At 42.3% G+C, this 23,348-nt stretch overlaps 2 protein-coding genes across 5 annotated transcripts in view; one reads left to right on the top strand and one right to left on the bottom strand.

The window, feature by feature from the left end:
* The window catches only part of SLC1A4 (solute carrier family 1 member 4), a 308,345-nt gene that overhangs the window by 191,339 nt on the left and 93,658 nt on the right, over positions 1-23,348 (bottom strand). The gene's annotated exons all lie outside the window — the stretch shown is intronic.
* On the top strand, positions 44-17,885 carry LOC310840586 (N(4)-(Beta-N-acetylglucosaminyl)-L-asparaginase-like; the record flags this gene model as incomplete). Of its 2 annotated transcripts, XM_083730803.1 has the most annotated exons (10): positions 44-176; positions 3,196-3,334; positions 3,561-3,717; positions 4,549-4,594; positions 7,554-7,592; positions 8,069-8,157; positions 11,105-11,120; positions 14,224-14,291; positions 15,547-15,651; positions 16,630-17,885. In XM_083730803.1, the coding sequence occupies 10 exons, from the start codon at positions 65-67 to the stop codon at positions 16,720-16,722; spliced, it is 864 nt and encodes a 287-aa protein (XP_083586929.1). In that variant the 3' UTR covers positions 16,723-17,885. The 2 variants fall into 2 exon arrangements, with proteins under 2 accessions (XP_083586929.1, XP_083586930.1); XM_083730804.1 differs by lacking the exon at positions 3,196-3,334 and having other exon boundaries at positions 65-176; positions 3,584-3,717.

The following is a 23,348-nucleotide window of genomic DNA, read 5'->3' as shown; positions in this document are numbered from 1 at the left end:
CGCCGGCCGCCCAATCAGAGCCTCCCGAAGACCTCGAAGCCCCGCCCCGCGTTCGGGCGTCGCCATGGCAGCCGCTGCGGGAACCTGGGCCTTTTCGCGCCCGGCTGTGGAGAGGATGAGGCAGCTGCTGCTGGAGGGGGGCTTAGCGACCGACTGCCTCCAGGAGGCCATGGCAGGTAGAGACGGATCATAAATGTGAAGGAGTAAAAAACAACAACGACAAAACCCCCCTTCTTCCGTTGCCTAGCAACGGGCGACGTTCCGGGCCAGCCCTCCCATGAGGCAGAGTGTGGCAGCTGCCTCAGGCTGTAGATCAGGCATCCCCAGCCTTCGGCCCTCCAGATGTTTTGGACTACAGTTCCCATCATCCCTGACCACTGGTCCTGCTAGCTAGGGATCATGGGAGTTGTAGGCCAGAACATCTGGAGGGCCGAAGGTTGAGGAAGCCTCCTGGGTGCAGCTGGTCCAGGGTCACCCTGGTTGGGCTCCCTCACCAACTGTTCTGTTTGGGGCATCAATAGTTTTTTTACTTACTGTGACATCTTTTGGATGCTTCCCAGATCCCATTCTCCACCAAAAGATCTCCCTGAGAGTTTTCTCCAGGAAGTCAATAGTGTGTCCCCAGTAGTAGATTACTTCTGGAGTCAGGTATCAGCACCCACAATAATTCTTTGGAGGAGTCTCCCTTATCTGGGATTTCTAGCTTGCTCGAATCAGCGCCTTCTTTCACATACAAAGCAACAGTATGTCCTGCAGTATGTCCTTCTGTGCCCTTCCTATTGAGTTCATATCTAGTGTCACACTGCCTCTCTCCAGTGCCATTTTTCTAGAAAAAGTGTCGCCAGAACTCACCATGAACACCTCCCTCATTCTCTTAGAATGGCAATGGTGCCCACCGGAGAGGTGCTTAGTTCTGGTGAGTTTTGGCTGGGGAAAAGCCCTGGTTCTCACAGTTCCACCAAGTTTCCCTTACGCCCACTATATATCAGTGCTGTCCCCTAAGACCTTAGGCTGTAGATGCTGGGGTTCAAGGAATGTCCAGAACTGGGAACGCTGCAGGACCTGGGCCTGCACACCTTGCACACCAGCCTGCTGCCCTCAGGTCCAGTGGAAGGTGCTGTCCTTTCTAGTACAGTCATAACACATGTTACGTCTGCTTCATGTTACTTCTGGGTTTCGCAGCTTGCGCATGCGCAGAAGCACAAAAATGATGTCATGCGCAGAAGCGGCGAATCGCGACCCACGTGTGCGCAGACACGCCACTACGGGTTGCGCTCTTTTCATATTGCAAACGGGCCTCCGGAACGGATCCCGTTTGCAGTCAGAGGTACCACTGTGTTGGCGCAAGGTTCAAAGGCTGGTGAGCTGACCTCGTGTGTGTGCATCTTGAGGGAGGGTGCCATCTTGCCCTTAGCCTCAGGCAGCAAGATTGCTTGCACTGGCCCTGGTTGGGTACCCAGGGGTTTGGACTTCGATGGCCCTTGTGGTCCCTTCCCACACTATAATTTTTTGGATTTCTTAACCATCCTTCAACGCGCTGCGGGTTACAACAATATCAAAACCAGCTTTTAAAAGTTTACTATCGGAATAGCAGGGCCCAAATAGAGATATATAGATATACAGATATCTCACTTGTCAAAGACTTAAGTGCAAAGCGTGGGCGGAGAAAAATTTGGATATGTACAACAAAATATTAAGGGTCCAGTTCTTTCGTTTGAGACTCGAGGCTTGGGACTCAAGGCTTCAATCTGAAAGGGTTTAAGACTCCCCCCCCCCCATGATTTAAAAAACAATGCGATAGGAGAGATGCCTACCCCAGTGGTGCGCTATGGGCAGTGCTTTTTTCCAAGGATACGTAGTACTGGCAGCTCTTTTGTTGTTGTTAAAAAGTGTGGCACTTACTGCAACAATTTCATGATGGGTACCAGCACCTATTTTTCTAGGGGGAAAACCACCGGCTATGGTCCCTTTCCCCCTCAGTTTCTGCAACAAAAAACCAGCCAAATGTATATGCCAGCATACCACAGTACCTTTACGTAGGTAAAAGTAAACGGCATTTCCATGTGCTCTGGCTTTCGTCATGATATTCTGTTGCACCAGAAGTGGTTTAGTCCTGCTGGCCACATGACCCAGAAAGCTGTCTGTGGACAAACACCTGCTCCCTTGACCTGAAAGTGGAGATGAGTGCCACACCCCATAGTAGAATTCGACAGGACTTAACCATCCAGGGGTCCTTTACCTTACTTATAAGGGTTACTGTTTCATGCTATATCTAGTGGCATATGAATGACATTAGATGTCAGTATTGTCCACCTAGCTGATTAAAAAAAAGATGGCAGATATGTAAAGGTGATGCACCACAAATATGACTGCCACATAGAAAGGATGCAGTACTTGTGACAATTGCTTCCTTTCGTGTGAATGGTACACACCCAGAAAAAAACACTGTATGTAACTGAGATGAATTCTGGACTAATTGCCCTTTAACCAATAGTTATGTATTATCATTAATATCAGTCCATCATGGAAAATAGTTTTTTCCAACAAGGTCAAAAATAATAATACAAGGTAAAGGTAAAGGTACCCCTGCCCGTACGGGCCAGTCTTGACAGACTCTGGGGTTGTGCGCCCATCTCACTCAAGAGGCCAGGGGCCAGCGCTGTCCGGAGACACTTCCGGGTCACGTGGCCAGCGTGACATCGCTGCTCTGGCGAGCCAGAGCTGCACACGGAAACGCCGTTTACCTTCCCGCTGGTAAGCGGTCCCTATTTATCTACTTGCACCCGGAGGTGCTTTCGAACTGCTAGGTTGGCAGGCGCTGGGACCGAGCAGCGGGAGCGCACCCCGCCGCAGGGATTCGAACCGCCGACCTTTCGATCGGCAAGTCCTAGGCGTTGAAGCTTTAACCCACAAGCATATGCTGTTAATCATACATTAATGGTTAACTGTTGCACACTGGATGCCTTTGTATGCTAATTTTCAAATGCTAATATGAAATCTTAGGCACATTTTCCTGTTAAAGAATTCTGGATGCTGTAGTTTTCCACTCACAAAGTTACAATTCCCAGCAACCCTTAACAACAGGACTGTACCCAGAATTCTTTGAGGGAGAAAATGTGCTTTGAATGTGCTCAAGGATATAGCTATAGAAATAAAAGGTTTTAAAACACTTTTTTTCTTAAAATATGTTTTCAGATATTGAGAACGATGAGAAAACAGGACGTTTTGTAGTAGGACGGGGAGGCTACCCAAATAAACAGGGCATAATCCAATGTGATGCAGCAGTAATGGAAGGACAACCTGGGCGTTTTGGAGCTGTGGCAGCCTTGCATGGGTATGTATTATACCTTGCTATGCGTCAGAGGTCACCAGCCCGGCACCAAAAACTCTGAGATTATTATTATTTAATTATGCTTTTTCACAGAATTTTTTTATTCCTTAGAGCCTTATGGTTTATCTCTTCATAATTTTTATCATTGCATTTAACCATAGAACTCAGTTCTTTAAAAGTATATATGGAACAAAACCCTTCTCAAATTATATTCTTTCTGCTGATAAAGAATTGGAACTCCTCTCGCTGTAGCACGTAAGGTCATGGAAGAAACTCCACACAGTTTTTTGGTTGGGGATGGTGCTGTGGCTTTTGCAAAAGACCAAGGCTTCACCGTGGAAGATAACAGAAGTATGATGAGTAAGCAGAGTACAGAAGCTTATCAGGTAACACTCTGCTTTGGAGCAATAGTGATGTGAGTTTATTTATGCAGTAGTAGAATAATTCACATTAGGAATAAATTTCCTTGCAGATGTTCTGAGCACCCCTGACACTCATGAATCATCAAGAAGTCTCTTTGAAGTCATTTCAAACAACAAAGGGGGCACCTAATGTGACATTTTCAAAATGTCATGCATCAGATAGTCAGAAATAGAATTCAAATTATCTGACTACTAATATTCTGTTGGCCAAAGTGCTTCCTTACTGCATGGACAATGGCATACGTTCATGCTGACTGCTGAGGAAGGATCAGCTATGGGTGGCTTGGAAAGGAGAGAAAAATAGATTGAAATTCTGCCTATTTCTCTTTTCTAAAGTTAACGTTTCCTCATCTCACCTGGCATGAGACTAGCTGGGAAGTTATGCTGCTTCTTAATGTATTGGAAAACCCCTGCCAGTGGCCATGGGCTGTGAGTTGCCAGCCCTTAGAATAGTTTTCCCCCCTGTGTGCCCCCACCCCAAAAATTGGCTCTGGGGTGTTTGGAGAACCTGTGGAACAGAGGAGGAGAGTGGAGATTGTTCTGTCTAGCAAGCCGACAATGCTTGCGCTGACAGAATGATCAGAAGAGCCCAACAATTTCTCCCTCTGAACCCACATACAATTTAGGATTAATCCTTTGAAAGAAACCATGTTTCAGTTACAACTTCTGGATGTTACTTATACATAAGAAGATACATTCTGCTTACTTAACAGATTTCTACTTGGGGGGAAAACTATAATTACAAATGGGTGGCATTTGATAGCACAATTCATTCTAGTCTTATCCTTTCTGTAGGAATATTTAGAAAAGGGAAAGAGCTTGAAGAAACATGATACATTGGGTAAGTAATATTTTTATTAAAATAACACTTTTATGGGATGTGCTGGGTCTTCTTTTTGTAATTGTGGAGGCATTAACTTGCCATTTTCTAGTTGTATGTTTATGCTACCAAGAATTTACAGGTACATAAGATGCTGTAGTTAATTAATTCTTATGTATTAACTGGCAACTTTTACAGACTTTCTGAAATAATACCGGAATTAATCTTAAGTTTTGGAAACAATCTGGGCTGATTCCAGCATGGTAATTTCCTACATATTCCATTTCCTTATAGCCAAGCATGTGGTTCTTCATGTAGTGTGTCATGCATGACAGCAGCATCTACATTTATCTCAATGAAGACGTGAACATGTGCAGAAGGCTGCAGCAAATAGATATTGTCTTTCTCAGATGACAGTATGTATGGGCATGGTTTCTTTTCTGTATGTCAGAATACATCTCTACATGTATACAGACATACAGAATACATGTATGTCAGATACATCTCTAGTTTAAATGTAGCCCCATTTTTAGTACGCATAGAATATCAAGAAAGCTTCAATATAAGTGACACTGTGCCTGGAAAATTCAGGGAGCTGCCGTGAGATTATGGAGTATAGCATGCCCTCTAATTCATCCTAATAACTTCATTTTCAGTGGCCAGGGGACCAGTAGGAAGTAAATAGAACTTATTGCTAGATCTTTTTACTTGAGGGCCTACAGAAATCTAGGTTAGGCATTCTTCTGCCTAGTGCATTCCATTCCAGAAAATGTTGCCCTATTTAGTATCCTGCAAAAGTTTGTACATCCTGTTCTTTGTTCTTTGTTCAGCCTCAAGAGGGTGCTATGGCTTAATAAAAGCTATAAGAAAATTGTTAAGGTTGGATTTAAAGGAAATGGTGGCTAGGAAAAGGTATTTAATTTCTGCCTTGAAATAATTGAAAATCACCTGGCAATTATTCCAGCTCTAGCAATTGTGCCTACCATCTCCATTACAAGGGTGCTTAGGATAGGATCTAAGCCTTATAGTGCAATCCTATACATGTCTACTCAGAATAAGCCACATAAAAAGGGGGGGGGGGGAGAATAAGCCACATTGATTTCAGTGAGTCTTACTCCTAGTGAGTAAATGATTTCAGCCTCAAAGCGACATTGTAAATATCCAGTGACAGAACAACTGTAAGCAGTTGCCTTCCAATCCTATGCAAGTTTGTTTGAAAATGAGTCCAGTGTCACTCCCAAGTACAGTAGGTAGAATCACAGGGTTTTTAAAATTAATTTAAGGGTAAATCTTCCACCTTCTTAAAAAAAATTCACTGTTTACATACATATTCCCATGTTAGATACACACAACAGAAGTGGTGAAGCTAGCAGCGCGCAAACATTTCTATGGAACAGCTACAATTTCTCCTTTATTGTTAAGATGTGGCACGAGTCCTGATCTAGGATTGAAAGAGTCATCACTATTAATGTAATGAATGGGAGGGGTGGGAGAAGAGAAGCATCTTAGACTGTGTTTTCCTATTGTAGCCACTTTGAAATTTCAGGGAACCCTTTCTCAATTCATTAGTCGCTGCTGTCTTCCATTGAAACAGAAGATTCTATTAAATTTCTCTCAGGGAGACGTTGAACTTTTCTTTTAAAGTCCCCAAGAGCTGTATATTGATAAATACTTTAGATTTAAAAACAATAACTTTGTTCCAAAAGTGTTCTGCATATTTAGGATGGAAGAAATGCAGCATTTTTCTTGGGATGAAGACAGTCCAATAGACATCTGTGAAAGTCACGTCAAAACTACCGCGCTCTCTTTTTCAGCAGTGCCACATTTCTTGTTTTGGCTGTTTCCAGAATGCAACTTAAAGCCTTATTAACACTTGCAAGGCCAGTTTGGCCAGAGGCAGTAGTGCACAATAAAGAGCAGGTATACTGCAGATAATAATGGCTCTTTAACACAAACTATTGTTATGTTCCTAAAATCATCAAAGACTCATGGAAATTTGGTGTTGGGTTTGATATTTCTGCTGGTTCTAAAACAGCACCAAGTTTAGCCTCTCAAATAGTTATTGTGTGCTAGGCAGCATATAAAAAATGAAAGATAATCTAAATGCAGTTGCTTGACATCTAGGTGTAAAGTGATGTCTGAAAAGATGTTTCAGTAGAAATTATGACAATTAATTGTTTACACTGACAGATACTCAGTACCTGTACAATATGCCTGAATGTACGTATATAAACAATCTCAAAGTAATCCAAAATATTCAGATAATTTTAAGATCACATATCACAGTGAGACTAGTTAAACATGATTCTGGGTTAATGCATGTAACAGGGGCATCAGAAGCAGACTTCTCTGCCCCCACTTTCCCCACGGCTACCCTCTCAAAGTGGAAGGGTTGGTTAACAAGTGTACTAGTACAGAATTTATCCAATATATACTTCTTTTATCTGGATCTCTCTTTATTCCAGATATCATAGCCGCATGCTTGGTTGTTTTAACAATACAGTGGTACCTCGGGTTAAAGACGCTTCGGGTTACAAACTCCGCTAACCAGGAAGCGGTTGCTCCAGGTTAAGAAATTTGCCCCAGGATAAGAACAGAAATTGTGCGCTAGCGGTGCAGCGGCAGCAGGAGGCCCCATTAGCGAAAGTGCACCTCAGGTTAAGAACTGTTTCAGGTTAAGAACAGACCTCTGGAACGAATTAAGTTCTTAACCCGAGGTACCACTGTGCAGTATTGAATTCTACAGTGTACTCACCCATATTATTAGAGTCCTTTCTAAGTTGCAAGGTGACGGTATAGCAGACTTGGGATGAAATGAGGGATTCACTCTGTTGTCTGGGAAATTTCAGATAAATATTCCTGTATTTTTTAAAATGGGGAAATTATAAAATTTCAATAGCTAACAGAGACTGTTATTTGAAGCAATATTCCTAGTGTTGCTTGGTAAGTTAATTCTATTCTATTTTTGCCTTTTCATTAGGTTTGATTGCCTTGGATACCTTTGGAAATATAACAGTTGGTAAGAAGGAGCAGCATAAACAAAATAAATAATGAGTTTCATCCCTGCCTTATGTTATACAACTGCTGCTAATTAGCTGTGTGGGTCTTCTCATCATTTACAGGAAGGGAAATAATACACTTGCTTTATTGGAGGGGAGAAGGAAGCAGAATCTGTCATGAGAAACATCCATCTGTGTTAGTACTTACAGGGGACTTATGAACCCTTAAAAAATAGAGCTTGATTACAATTGTTAGCACTGTGTAACATTTACAGTCAGTGACTACAGCAGAATTCATTAGCAGAGAAGCTGTGTCATTTGACAGTTTTTCACCGAGATATAAACCAAACACATGAAAGATGGTGAGGTGTGTCTTTGTGGTGAATAAACGATAATGATTCAGTTAGCTCCATCATTCCGCTGTCTCATGTAACCATTCTTCTATTGCTATCAGAATAACTACCAATATTTTACTGATTTGAAAAAAAATGTTTAGGGGTTTCTACTTCTGGAGCACCTTTTAAATATCCAGGAAGAGTGGGAGATTCTCCGATGCCGGGATGTGGGCTGTATGCTGATAAAGAGGTATGCCAAGATAAATTGTATGGAGCATAGGAATGGCAGCAGGATACAGCATTTAGAAACAAGTAGTCAACCCTAATACTCCTAAAAAGTAACTTGAGAGTAACAGTATTTCCCACTCCACTGTCAGCAATAGTTATGTGATCACACAGGTATCTCTGGAACAGTTAGTAATATTCATTTTGTTATATTTAAGAAGTGTATAGAAACACAAATATTCAGAAGTTTCTCTTCAACCAGGCATTGGGCTGATTAATATTACTATTCATTTAAATGTGTCTGTGGAAGAAAGGGTTATTGGCTTCTTTTGCTTTTATTTTATTATGTGTTTCGTATTTTTATGTTGTGAACTGCCCTGTGATCTTTGGATGACGGGCGGTATACATATTTCATTAAAGAAATATAGTTACTAAAAACACACAAGTATAGGAAAGAGCCTTGCCACACAATCCTTTACATCTTTCCTGAGACCTAAGTCTTACTGTGGTCACTGGGGCTTACTTTCTGGTCAGGTGTGCAAAGGATTGCAGCCTTAACAACCAAAATTGTTTCCATCCATTGCCATTTTTTACGATGACCTTGTAGAAGTGGAAGCCAGTTGCATTTACTTGACAACAAAACAAATATGTGACACCTGGTTGGTTTCAAAAGCACTCTGAACATTTTGCATGTTGTCTTTTGCTCAGTTTCATTAGACCATGGACACAATTTGCATAAATGTGAATAGAGTAATTTGAACAAACAAAAAAGGATGAAAGAACTTTCCCTGTGAGCTAAGTGATACAGTGGTGCCTCGCAAGACGAAATTAATCTGTTCTGTGAGTCTCTTCGTATAGCGGTTTTTTCGTCTTGCGAAGCAAGCCCATTGACAGCTTAGCGGATTAGCGCTATTAGCGGTTTAGCGGCTTTTATCGGCTTATCAGCTTAGCGGATCAGCTGATAAGCGGCTTAGCTGCTTAGAAAAGGGGGGAAGGGGAAAAAACCCGCAGGAACTCGCAAGACATTTTCGTCTTGCGAAGCAAGCCCATAGGGAAATTCGTTTTGCGAAGCGCCTCCAAAACGGAAAACCCTTTCGTCTAGCGGGTTTTCCGTCTTGCGAGGCGTTCGTCTTGCGGGGCACCACTGTAATTCCTTTTTTCCCCGATCACACACCTGGTCTCTCTCTAGAGGTTGTGGACTCTCCTTCTTTGGAGGTTTTTAAGCAGAGTTTGAATGACCACCTGGCATGGATGCTTTAGTTGGGATTCCTGTATTGCTGGGATTGGACTAGATGATCCAACTCTACAATGTTGTCAATCAACATTTGGTAATCTCCTTCTACCGGTCCACAATAGAAAGTGTCCTTTCATATTGCATCCCAGTGTGGTATGCTGGTTTGACATCAACTGATAGGAAGTGCCTACAGAGGGTGGTAAATATAGCACAATATATTATGGGCTGTCCCATGAATCTGCTGGATGAAATAGCGGAAGAACGTCGCCTCAGGAGAGTGAGAAAAATTCTCAGGAATGATTCACACCCTGGCCGGCACTTTCTTGATCTCCTGCCCTCGGGTAGAAGATAAAGAAGCATGCTTAGTCACAGCAACAGGGTAAAGAACAGCTTCTATCCGTGGGCTGTTAGGCTGCTGAATGAAAGATAACAACAGGGCAACTGACTTTTGGGTTTGGTGGGTGTGCGTCAGTAAACGAGGGGAATTAAGACTAAGAGAGCTGAGTGGGGGGGGGGTGCTTGTGTAATCTCACTGTATACAAGTTGTGCAAGTGACAATAAAGTACAGTGGTACCCCGCAAGACGAACGCCTCGGAAGACGAAAAACCCGCTAGACGAAGGAGTTTTTCGTTTTCTTAGCCGCTTCACAAGACGCATTTCCCTATGGGCTTGCTTCGCAAAACGAAGCTTGCCCCGCAAGCTCCGGGGATAGCGGGGAAGCGCAGCGCGTCTTCCCCGCTGTCCCCGGACCTCTTTTGAAGCAAGGGGCGGCAGGGAGAAGATCGCTTCTCCCCGTTGCCAGCCCCACAATCTCCGGGGACAGAGGGGAAGGCGAGCGCACCTTCCCCTCTCTCCCCGGACCCCTTTTGAACCAAGAGGCGGCAACGGGGAGAAGCAATCTTCTCCCCTCTGCCCCTTGCTTCAAAAGGACGGTCTCCATAGGAACGCATTGATTGATTTTCAATGCATTCCTATGGGAAACCGTGCTTCGCAAGACAAAAAACTCGCAAGAAGAAAAAACTTGCGGAACGAATTAATTTCGTCTTGCGAGGTACCACTGTATTTCAAATTCTGTGATTCTATGATTGTGCTCAGAAGGAATATTCTGGTTAATTGCAAGCTATTATGCGTTCCCCCCCCCCCATCTTATTTATATAAAGTTCCTTCTCTTGAAGATGGCGGAAAAGGCAGCATTTTGCAATAGGGAAACCTCTTGTCCTTTTTGAAATGTTGAGGTCTGTCTTCAAGATGAGTGAGTGATTAATAATAATAATAATAATAGCAGCAACCCTAAATGTGCTTGGGAAGCAATGGAGCCACGATTGCACCCAAAGCCCTGCTACTCACAGCAACCAGGGTGGAAGGGGGACATTTTTTTGTTCTTATTATTTTGCTATACCAGCTCCAGACTGGACTAACCAAGGGGCTTAGAGTGAGCCCTTGCCTGGACAGGATAGAAAGGTAGCTTTACCCTGCTCTCCCCTCTCCCCTGTTTCTGTGCCTTACACTGGCCACTCCTGGCAGTAGCTTCTTAACCACCCACACTTTCAGTGGGCGCAACGGGGCATCTGTTGCAGCGGAGCTCACCTGCCAGCGGAGAGACACCTCCACCTAATTCTTACCATTCCCAGCCCTGCTGATCAGGGAGTTAGAATTGTGCTGTCAATTTCTTTATGGCTCTGAGAATAATTAATCCAGATCATGCTACTTCCAAAGTAATATCTTTCTTTCTTTCTAGGTAGGAGCTGCAGTAGGTATGTATTAGTAGTAATAATTAAAAGATGTGCATACCTGTTTATGTTTAAATACATTTATGCATATCTAGAGCTGAAATCTCCCATGAACCAGTTAACGTCCTTGATGTTAATTTTTACTACAGGTTCTTTTAGAGTTTATCTTGCCGGTAGTTTAACTGGCCTTCCAAGAATCCACACATTATGGAAACATATACCTCTTGTACTCATGCCAGAAATGAAAAATGTCCACTTTTCTATTTTAAAGGGTTCTAAACACTTCAGGCCATCTTCCTGCTTCCCAGATCAAGATTCTGTTTTGCTGAGCTCATGTTGGTGCAGTTGTTGAAAGGAGCACACTAGCCAGAAATAACAAAGCAATGCTAGTGTATGAGATCAGGAAGAGTGAGTATGTGATGTTACTAGAGACTAGTTGGGCCATGAACACAGTTTTAAAAGGAAGAATATATCTGTGGTGAGGATGGGGGAGAAAGTCAATTTTCTTTGCCTTTGAAGGCAAGCCTATCTAATCCACACTTTCCAAAACAATACATGACCGCAACCATCCTCCGAAACTTTCACTTTCTGAAGGATGATTGGGGTGGCTATGAAAGGAGGGGATGGCCACACAACCTTTTTCCTAGCATGTAGGGTGTGTGTGTAGCTTTATTGTACTAGCCAAAGGCCATGACAAAACTATACAGACTACCAGAGAAATAAGTCTTTATAAATCTATGTATAAAAGCACAACCTCTGCCTAAACCATCAGAATCATAGAACGCAGGTGCATGCATGACTTAAGGGTCTCCACATAGCTTACAGTATTTCCCCATTTAGACCTTTGAATCTCACCTACAGTTTACTGCAATTTTATCCTGATCTTCTTCCTAATCTTTCTTTCCACCACATTATGGGTCGCTGGGGCATTAACGTCATTATTCTATGTAATTTGCACTTTAGGAAACAATATGTGAATTGAAACTCAGCAATCATTCAAAATTTGTACTTCTCTGAATTTTGTGGTACAGATCTCTACCCAAGTAATGTTTACAAAAATGCATATAGTAGGGTAAAGGGTGTGTAAAATGCATATAATATATTATAAAATAGGGGACGTGGGTGGCACTGTGGTCTAAATCACAGAGCCTAGGGCTTGCCGATCAGGAGGTTGGTGGTTCAAATCCCCGCGACGGGGTGAGCTCCCGTTGTTTGGTCCCTGCTCCTGCCAACCTAGCAGTTTGAAAGCACGTCAAAGTGCAAGTAGATAAATAGGTATCGCTCTGGTGGGGAGGTAAACAGTGTTTCTATGCACTGCTCTGGTTCACCAGAAGCGGCTTAGTCATGCTGGCCACATGACCCAGAAGCTGTCTGTGGAAAACGCTGTCTCCCTCGGCCTATAGAGTGAGATGAGTGCCTCAACCCTAGAGTCCATGACTAGACCTAATGGTCAGGGGTACTTTTACCTTTACCTATATTATAAAATACATCTAAAGTGTGCATATAATATGTGTGTGTGTGTGTATTGCATTATATTAGGGAAAACTAGTTTGCAAGTATGCATGTATGAGGACTTTTTTAAAGAAAAAAACTCCATTGCAAACTGATTTGGAAATGCTGAGAACTGAATTTCAGATTAGAAAACTAAGAAACAGAGAAACCTAAATGGACAGATTTGCCCGTTCGTAGTCTGTGCAAGGCAAGTTTCCTATAGCTGTGTCGTGCCCTTGAAGTCAGGCAAAAGGAAACTGGAATGTTGAAGAAATCATTATTGCAGCAATATCTGCTGATAAACACAGGAAACATTAGTCCTCCCCTCCAAAAAAAGAGGGAGAGACCTGAAATATGTAAGCTTATTGGTTCCCTTGCACATAGCTTATTGTTACAATTCCATACCTTGGCTAATTGAAATAGGAATACCCTGTAGCCTCTTTCCTTTTAATTTTTTTAAAAACACCTATCCTAATCTCATGCACTAACCTTGTTATGCTAATGCTAGTATTTTCTGTTGCTCTACAAGGGCTTAGCAAAACTGCCACACCTGTTTCCAAGCTGCTTGGATAACTGCTAAGAACTGTTTGGCTTTTTAGTCCTTAGAAATACACATTCACCTAAAGCGTTTTGAGGGATGGATAAGGATCATGTACAAATGTTTATTGCTAAAAAAGTATCCCAGCCATAATTGCAATGTTATCTGTTTGTTATTTATTACATTTATATCCCACTTTTCCTCAAGGACTTCCAGGTGATTTACATAGGAGTCCTCCTCCCCATTTTATCCTCACAATAAGGCTGTGAGGTCAGTTAGGCTGAGAGTGAGTGACTGGCCTGTGAGTTTCATGGCTGAGTGTTGCTGGCCCGCCAAAATTACTCATCAACCACACAGTCACATAAATCTTTTACACTGCAATCCTGTATGTCTCTGCTACAGTATAAGCACCATTGCGTTCAGCAGGATTTACCATCGTGTAGGTTTGCAGCCTTACAGTGCAATCCTATTCTTGTTTACTCAGAAGTAAGTTACTGTTGCTTCTACCTGTTTGCCTTGGATTGCAGCCTCAGTCTCTATTTCCTAAAAGCATGGGGTGGAAAACAACACAGGTTTTGTAAAATTTATCTGACTGGAGGCGATTTTTGCCATTGTGATACAGTGGTACCTCAGGTTAAGTACTTAATTCATGCCGGAGGTCCGTACTTAACCAGAAACTGTTCTTAACCTGAAGCACCACTTTAGCTAATGGGGTCTCCCGCTGCTGCCGCGCCGCCGGAGCACGATTTCTGTTCTCATCGTGAAGCAAAGTTCTTAACCCAAGGTACTATTTCTGGGTTAGCAGAGTTTGTAACCTGAAGTGTATGTAACCTGAAGTGTATGTAACCTGAGGTACCACTGTACAAGCTACTAAATCCAAGACAATACAGAGAGTACAAGAAAATATACTTTGGGAACAGTCTAGTCAAAGTGTTTCTCTGTTGGTATTATTCACTAAAACCAGACAACATTGTCCTACTGCAACAATGTATGATAGAAGAGTGATTTGTATATAGATGCATTGCAATTCTGTTTTCTTATTTCCAGGAGTTAACACAGAACACTTATTCACAAGTAAATCTTTTTTTAACCCATCAGCTACTGGTGATGGAGACAAGATTATGTGTTTCTGCCCTTGTTTTCATGCAGCCCTGTTAATGAAACAGGTATGTCATCAGTGGGTTTCAGCATGCCTACTTTGAAGCACTATCATTAAGAGCATCAGTGGGAGAGAGGAGAGGAAGAGAGACTAGCTCAGGGGTCAGCAAACTTTTGTAGCCGTGGGCCGGTCCACCGTCCCTCAGACCATGTGGGGGGGGGATGAACAAATTCCTGTGCCCCACAAATAACCCAGAGATGCATTTTAAATAAAAGCACACATTCTACTCATGTAAAAACACCAGGCAGGCCCCACAAATCACCCAGAGATGCATTTTAAATAAAAGGACACATTCTACTCATGTAAAAACACGCTGATTCCTGGACCGTATGCAGGCCGGATTTAGAAGGCGATTGGGCCGGATCTGGCCCCCGGGCCTTAGTTTGCCTACCCTTGGCCAATCTAGTAAGGGCAAGGGGGAAGTGGTTTTCAACCATAATGTGTTGACTAGAAATGATTGAAGCCTCCTGCTAGAGAAGAGGGTGCTGTAGACTCTCTAAAGAAATTGTTTGGGGCAACAGTCCCTTTCAAGGAACATACCTCTGACATAGATGATTGAAAAGAGCAGAAAGAAAGGCCAAATGGTAGGCAGAAGCTGAAAACATCAGTAGTCAAAGTTAGCCAGTTAAAGTTGAGGACAGAGTGCTGAAGAGGAGGATGCAGTCTAGACTCTAGCACTTTATATCTAAAACATTTTGTCCCTTGTCTGTTCATGGAAGCTTGCCAGCCCTGTTAAAACTTTTACCCAGCCCTCTTAATACAAGAAAGCGAGGCTCTGCTGGGAAGTTCTGTTCACTAGACCACTTTCTTACGGACCCTTGTGAGACCATTCGTGCAAACCAATCACAGAGGGACTAGACACTTTTCACCAGTTTGTTAGAGGTGGTGGCAATCCATTGATCGGCAGCACAATTCTAAGATAAGGATTGTGAGTTCTAATATAAGAATTCTTCTTGCACAAATAAATCCTGGCACGTGCTCCTGATCAATGAAATTGCCACAGAATGTCCTTGTGGCATTTTCTGCAGAGTTGTAATCCTTACGTTGCCCTCTGTTGAACAGTCCAAATGATGCCTTGCAGTGTACTGTGTGATTTAATGTATAAACAGATAAAATGAAGAGCAATGTGCATCTGTTTTTACATTGCGGTCTGTTGATCAATGTAAGCAGCATTGAGAGGGCAGGAATTAAAACTTGCTTAGATACATAGAATAGAAATGAGTGGCGAAAGAAACTTGTTTTAGGTTTTGTTTACCTTTCAGGGCTTGTCTCCCATGGATGCATGCCAGACTGTGGTCCAGGATATCCTCCAGCGAACAGGAAAGGAAAATATGTTTGAACTTGGAATAATTGCAATGAATATGAAGGTACACAAAGACAAGTGTTTCCCCACGTCTTCTTGGTTGATCATGGCTATGATAACTTATGTTCCTATTTACCTTTCATCGTATATCCCACATATGGGATAATGTAGCAAGCTAGCCTAGATTATGACTAAACAGGTGAAATGAAAAAGGTATTTAAATATACCTTCCTGAAGAAACCAGAGGCCTTTCTCCTGGGCATGTTCGGCCAATTGGTGCCAAAGAAAGATAGAAATTTTTTTATGTATGCTACAACAGCAGCAAGGATACTTATTGCAAAGTATTGGAAGACACAAGATTTACCCACCCGGGAAGAATGGCAAATGAAGGTGATGGATTACATGGAACTGGCGGAAATGACTGGCAGAATCCAAGACCAGGGAGAAGAGTCGGTAGAAGAAGACTGGAAGAAATTTATCTACAGAAATTTATCTACAGAAACATTGTAAAATTAAGGAATGTTAGAAGGATGCTGGAATGAAGCTATGTGGTTTTAGCAGTAATGTTATAAAGGATTAAGTAAAAATGGGTTGTTAACAGGTCAGAATGTAAAGTTACAATATATTAAGATAAATTAGTAAGAATAAAAACAAAGAAGGAAAGGATTTGCTGAAACAACTAATGAATTAGAATACAAAAAAGGGAGGTGTGAGGAGGTCAAGGAAACAAGCAAATGATAGATAAGATATGGAAAGATGGATTTGTTCTTAATTGTTTTTATTTTTTTCTGTATTTTGTATTTTCTGTTTTTCTTTTTATTTCTTTTTTATTCTTGTAACTTTGAAACACCAATAAATATTTTAGATAGATAGATAGATAGATAGATAGATAGATAGATAGATAGATAGATAGATAATGACTAAACAGGGACAAAATGGTAGGATGGGAGTTGCTGCAATAATAATTGAGGCAAATCGAATAGGATATTAATGAATCCTAATTTATTCATCTTTTTTCCCCTTGTGGATTTCTAATGTTTAGGGAGAAGTTGGAGCTGCTTCATCAATGCCATTCCCATACTGCATCTGGTCTCAGGGAAAGGACTCTGTAGAGCAATTGATGCAACAATGCTAACAACTTTGAAAGGATCAAAGAAAAAATATTCTGCACCTCTTGCGCCCAGGTTCAGAGTCACATCCACCTTTATCTTGTGACGTTTCCTTTTCTTGTGTAAAGTATTGGGGAGGGGGATCTAAATTGAGAATTTTCATCAGAAGGTCTATGGGTATATGAGAACTTCAGCCTATACCTAATCAAGAAACTGATTTGTTACGGCCAAGCTGGACAATACATGAAAATGTGCAGTTACTGTTCATCTTTATACCATGTATGCCAAGGAGCCAGCCAGCAATAACTCACACAAAGTACATGAAGTTAACACTTTATTAGAGAAAACAAGGCCTGCTCTGGGTGTTCTGGGAGACCAGGGCAGAGGGGTGCTGGTCGCAGCAGGAGGGGGAGACTCCCTGGCTTCTTCAGCAGTCTCCCTCCACTCTGCCTCTTGACACACCCACCCCGCCTCTCCTGCTTCTGGACTGCTCTCTGCCACAGCCTCTTCTTGCTCACTAAACCCTGTTACCTCTTCAGATTCTGACACCTCCTCCCAGGTTTGCCCCTCTTCTCCCTCTGATCACTCATTGTTATCCCACGACCAAATCTCCAGGTTCTCAGCCATCTTCCCCAGGCTCTGAGCTGTGTTCCCCATGCGATTTCCCCAGCTGCTGCCTCCCACCATTGACACTGTGCGTGAGAGAGAATAAAGACCTTGAACTGAGAGGACGATTTTAACTCTTTCTCCCCTCTGTTGTGATTATTACGAAATCACACCCACCCTCAGCTGCTGTTCATTCCAGGAAGAAAACTGCCATTAACACCAATGACCGCTTCTCTCCTAGGACAAATAGCAGCTTCAGTTATGAGGTGGCATTTGGAAACTAGCCACAATAGCTCCACTCATGGAAGAAGATGGTAAGACCATAAATATATTAAGGGGGGTGGAGTTCTGCTTTTTTTAAAAAAGAAACCTTTCATAATATGCTTATACTGTGTTTCCCTGAGAGTATTTTTGCAAGTGTATAATGCTCTCTTGTGTCTAATATTAATTAAAAACGCAAAAAACCTGCAAAAAATGCCGTATTTCCATATTACATACAGACATCACAGGAGTAAATGAAAGCTAGCGCTGTATTTATTAAGGGAAAGCCTTTTCAGTAAAACTATACATTCTTTAAGTTATACATGCTTTGTCCAGGCTTTTTTAAAAAATAGAAGTCGCTCTGGGATGCATAGAGCAGAAACAGCAATATTTTATTACTGATAACTGTTCCTTCTGTACATCACAGTGACAAAGTTCTGTGTGCTGCTGATTTCACAGAAGTTGCGCAAATCAGTGCAGATTTTCGACCTTTGGTACTAGCACTGATAGTCCTGCCACATTGGAGGCAGTCAGTTGCCGTGGTAGGCAAAACCTGTAACATTCTGTAGCAAATTTGCAATAACCATGCCTTATTAAAGTAATAAGTAAAGTAATAGCTGTTGAAGCAGCATACATATTGTGACACCTCTTCGTAGACTCAAAGAATTGTAGAATTGGACCCCAGGGGTCATTTAGACATAATACGCAGCACAGGGGAAGAACATGTTGGTGCCACACCTTGTACTACTCTAGAGCACTGACATGTCCTCAATGGCACAACTTTAAATGTGTTCTAGACCTAGTTCTGAAGTGAAATGGTAGAGTAACGCAGTGGCGTAGGGTGGGGGGTGCAGGGGGGGCCGGCCGCACCGGGCGCAACATCTGGGGGTTAGGGAAATCCACGGGTTAGGGGGCGCAAATCCATGGGTTAGGGGGCGCAAATTACTTGCCTTGCCCCGGGTGCTGATAACCCACGCTACGCCACTGGAGTAACGTAATGGAACATGAGCTGCAGTGAACAGGTTATCCCACCCCCAGGCTGATAAAAGTTGCTAAATGTTCCCTCCACTCTTATTTTGTTCCAGTAGGGGTTCCTGCCATGTTGGAAGGTAAAGGTGGCACCATAATAATAATAATAATAATAATAATAATAATAATAATAATTTATTATTTGTACCCCGCCCATCTGGCTGGGTTTCCCCAGCCACTCTGGGCGGCTTCTTTCACTACTAAGTTAAAAAGCAGTATGTAAGGTTCTGAACGGCTTCTAATCTGGGAGGCATTTGTTCTAGCAGAAAATAAACTTTTGGCCCTGGGAAGGACACTTGGTAGGGCTAAAGCAATATTTGTGTTGCTGCTCCCAGCATAAAATGAGTGGACATCTTAGAAGCTTCTGCCATTATGCTAAAAATCCCCTTCTCACATGATGCAGACAATGATTGCATTTGGAAAAAAGTCCATGGAAACTGGATGCGACCCACGAGTTCGTTGAATCTCTTCCAGATTCTCTTCCTGATCTGTGACCAGGTGCCTGGAGAGACTATCTACAGAAAACAAAAACATTCTGCCTGCAAAAAAGGGTGAAGATAAGAATACACTGGCATTTTAGGATATAATCACAGCTTGCCATCTCAGTGGAAATATGGGCTGCTGATAATTATGGGCTGCCTTTGTCATTTGGACACTGCTTTTGTTCTTTACAAGGAAACAGGATTGCTGTTACCTTTTGGTCCACAACCATTTCTTTAACCAGTTTTAAAACATATTTGGAGACATAACATGAGAGCACTAGTCTAATGTGAGATGTTTGAACATTATAATTACATTCACAACCACCCAGATCCTTTTGCTGACTTATTTAGGGAGCAAGGAGTTATCTTCCAATTCAGATAACTGCTTTTTTAAGTTTAGCTTTTCATTGTACCCATACACTGGCAATGAATAAAATGCAAAATTTAGAAATAAAATTGTGTAGGAAACATCTACACAATTGTTTTCTGATAGAGTGAGACTTGCTGGATCCACCCTCCTGCGCACACAAGTTCCAGGTGTAAGAGGGTTCTTTTGCTCTGCGCATGCACGTGCATGCTCAAAGATGTATGTGTCCCTCAAAGGGACATGAGAATATTATCCCTTGTTTTGCAACAGATACTCAAGAGACAGAAAACAACTGTAAGCCAAATATTTATCATCTCTCTTTCCACCCCTACTTCTTTGTTCCTCTTAATAGCTAATTCTGGCCCCTTGTTGTTTGGTGCTCTGACCACTTATCATTGTGTCAGTATGGACAGGGTTTGAAGTACCGTATTTTTCGCCCCATAGGACGCACTTTTTCCCCTCCAAAAATGAAGGGGAAATGTGTGTGCGTCCTATGGGGCGAATGCAGGCTTTCGCTGAAGTTGGAGAGCGAGAGGGGTCAGTTCGCACAGACCCCTCTCGCTCTCCAGGCTTCAGGAGAGCCCCAGCGCCAGCCCCATAAGGTCGGGGAACAGCTGGGAGGCAGAATCCCCGGACCTGGTCTGAAGGCGGGCGGCGGGGAGAAGAGCGCTTCTCCCCGCTGCCGGCCCCACAAACGCCGGGGGGGGAAAAATAATTCCCCCCCCTTTATTTCCCCCCAAAAAAACTTGGTGCATCCTATGGGCCGGTGCATCCTATGGGGCGAAAAATACGGTATTTGGTTGAGCTCTCCAATATTAGTACCAGAATCTGCTATTGATATGCTTAGTTTAGAAAGGGAAATGCATTCTCTTGATAGCTAACAAGTTGTATGTACACTCCTATCAGTGTTAAATAACTGGCATTTTTACTGCACTAGGGTCTCTGCAGAAGCGTCAAAACATATTGGTGTTAATCCAGGCAACTTCTCAGGGATGCTGGTTCTCTGAACAAGACCAAGCTCATGAATATGCTTTTGTGTTATTTACATCAATCTTTGCATATGGCCTATTTGTCTAGGTCAGGTCTAGCCAGTGTAGTGCCCTCGGTGTTGTTGCACTACAGCTCTCATTGTGCCACATCTACTGCATGGTACTTTTCAACTTGTTTTGCAGGTGCAAACAAATGTTCTGTAAAGTGAATTATGCAATACTCAAATTAGTAGTTAACTCATTTCAGTTGTCTATTTGCTTTTATCCCATCCTATGAATGTGGGATCAGGCTGAGCACCTCCTATGGTTTTCCATATGACACACACTGCACATATTGAGCAATATGCAGCATTCACTACAATTCTACACCAATGTTGTTGTATTTTGAACAGAAAAGCATTACATAAAAAAAATTGAACACTACAGAGCATACAAAACAGTGACTCCCAACAACTCAAACTTTGGAACTCCCTCTCTAGAGAAGCTAAACTGGCTTCCACCAGCATGTGAAGACTTTTTTGTTCCAACAGACATCCAGGAACTAACTTTTTTAAATAAAAGGGCTGGGACCATACAGTTTTTATTTTAATTCTTTGTATTGTTTTAATAGATTTTGTTCACATATATAGTTTTACTTCTATCAGTGTTTAATTCTTTTTAATGGTGGCTTTTTCTCTTTTTTTAGTGGTTCTCATTTTTATACGTAAGCTGCCTTCAGTCCCATCAGTGGAAAATATGGGTAGAAATAAATGTATGATAATAATAATAAACTCAAGAGATGCCCATGCCAAGAGTGCTTCTAGTTCTATTCGGGACTTTGTGGTCTCCATAGGAACCTTGTTCTGAGCCCAACACATACAGTGGTACCTCAGTTTAAGAAGAGTCCAGTTTAAGAACAATTTGGTTTAGAAACTCTGCAAAACCGGAAATAGTGTCTTGGTTTGATATCTTTACCTCGGTCTAAGAACGGAATCCGAATAGTGGAAGGGTACCGGTGGTGGGAGGCCTCATTAGAGAAAGTGTACCTTGGTTTAAGAACAGTTTTGGTTTAAGAACGGACTTCCGGAATGGATTAAGTTCGTAAACCAAGGTACCACTGTATTAATGAACACACATCAGAGCTATTTGTCTGCACAGAGCTTCTGGTGGCTGCTAGCAGGAATTGTGTCTGGTTGAGTTCTGCATGGTAGTGAAAAATCAGTAAATTTCGAAAGACAAGTAGCTCCTCAGAAAGTGAATGAACAGTTGTTCACTTTGTTGCCTTTGCTACATTAATTTGCTGATGAAAAGCTATTCATGTTTAGTCTGGCTTTGATGTGGCTTTTAGAAAGCAGTGTCTAAACTGGCAGTATCCAGATCAACCACTTGTTGCAAGTAACCAGATGGTGGTTTTATTCTGTACACTATCAAGGGCATTGACAAGAATCTTGGATTAGTGAAGGCAAGTGATCTGTGCATTGGATCCTTGTACACCCTTGGCTGCTTAAAGCCTTAAATTAGTCTTGCTATTTCTATTTCTCTTTATGCTCCAATGCAGGAGGAAGGGCCATTGGTAGAGCATCTGCCTTGCAAGCAGAAGATCCCAAGTACAACCTCCAGAGAGGACTGGGAATGTTCCCCGCCTGAAAAGCTGCTCTTATCATTGTAAACAGCACCCGATTCCTACAAGATGTCACCTCCATGCATAAAATTACCATGTTCTGACAGGTTGTCTGTTTTATAGCAATGGGCCTCCCATCTCTCAATCACACGGTTGTTTCCAACTTTCTGTACTCAACAATATTTCACATATGAGAAAAGAGACACTTGTGTATTTGTAACACCCCCATTCTCACGCCAAGGATCACGTGGTCCACCTCTGCTATTACGCAGGAAAAACAGGAAAAGTGTGATTTTGCTCTTATTTGACATAGTAATATTTCATTACACAGTCCATGATGAACCTCGCCACCTACAGCTTCTGGAATCGCTGAGCATCACTTGATATCTTTGTAGCAATGTGCATGTTGTGCCCCCTTAAACAAACCAATGGTTTAGCAGGTAAATGAGGAGAGGGCCATAGCTCAGAAGGTCTTGGGTTCAATCCCCAGAGAGGCTCCTTGCCTGGAAGCTTGGAGATCCATTGCTGCCAGTCAGTGTAGACAATACCAAGCTACATGCAGCAATGGACTTGACTCAGTAGTAGAATAATAATAATAATAATAATAATAATAATAATAATAATAATAATAATAATAATTTATTTATACCCCGCCCATCTGGTTGGGTTTCCCCAGCCACTCTGGGTGCTTCCAGCACAATATTAAAATACAGTAATCTAATATTAAAAGCTTCCCTAAACGGGGCTGCCTTCAGATGTCTTCTAAAAGTCAGATAGTTGTTTATTTCTTTCACATCTGGTGGGAGGGCGTTCCACAGGGCAGGTGGTACAAGACAGCTCCCTGTCTATGTTCCAGCAGGGCCGGCCCTAGACATTTTGGTGCCCCAGACAAACCACTAAATTGCACCCATTCCCCTAGTCAGGGAAGAGGGGCTGAGGAAAGAGCTACAGGGATGGGGGGGGGGGAGAGAGAGAGAATAAAGATGTGGTGATAGATTGAGCAAGAGATGTAGGACATAATATAATGTTTGAGGATTGGGAAAGATTGTGGAAGAAAGGGGTCAAGTTCACTGCATGTATTGCGTTAAAGGAAAATATAATGAAAATTATGTACAGATGGTATTTGACTCCTGTAAAATTATCAAAGATATATCATAACTGTGATAATCTATGTTGGAAATGTAAAGAACAAGAAAGAACATTTTATCATATGTGGTGGACCTGCCCCCAAGGTGAAAGACTTCTGGGAAAAGATATATAACAAATTGAAAAAAATGTTGAAATATACATTTATAAAGAAACCAGAGGCATTTCTTCT

This window comes from Podarcis gaigeae (assembly GCF_964106915.1).
Source record: "Podarcis gaigeae genome assembly, chromosome: 3".
Taxonomy (NCBI): domain Eukaryota; kingdom Metazoa; phylum Chordata; class Lepidosauria; order Squamata; family Lacertidae; genus Podarcis; species Podarcis gaigeae.
This window is presented reverse-complemented; position numbering and strand designations above follow the sequence as displayed.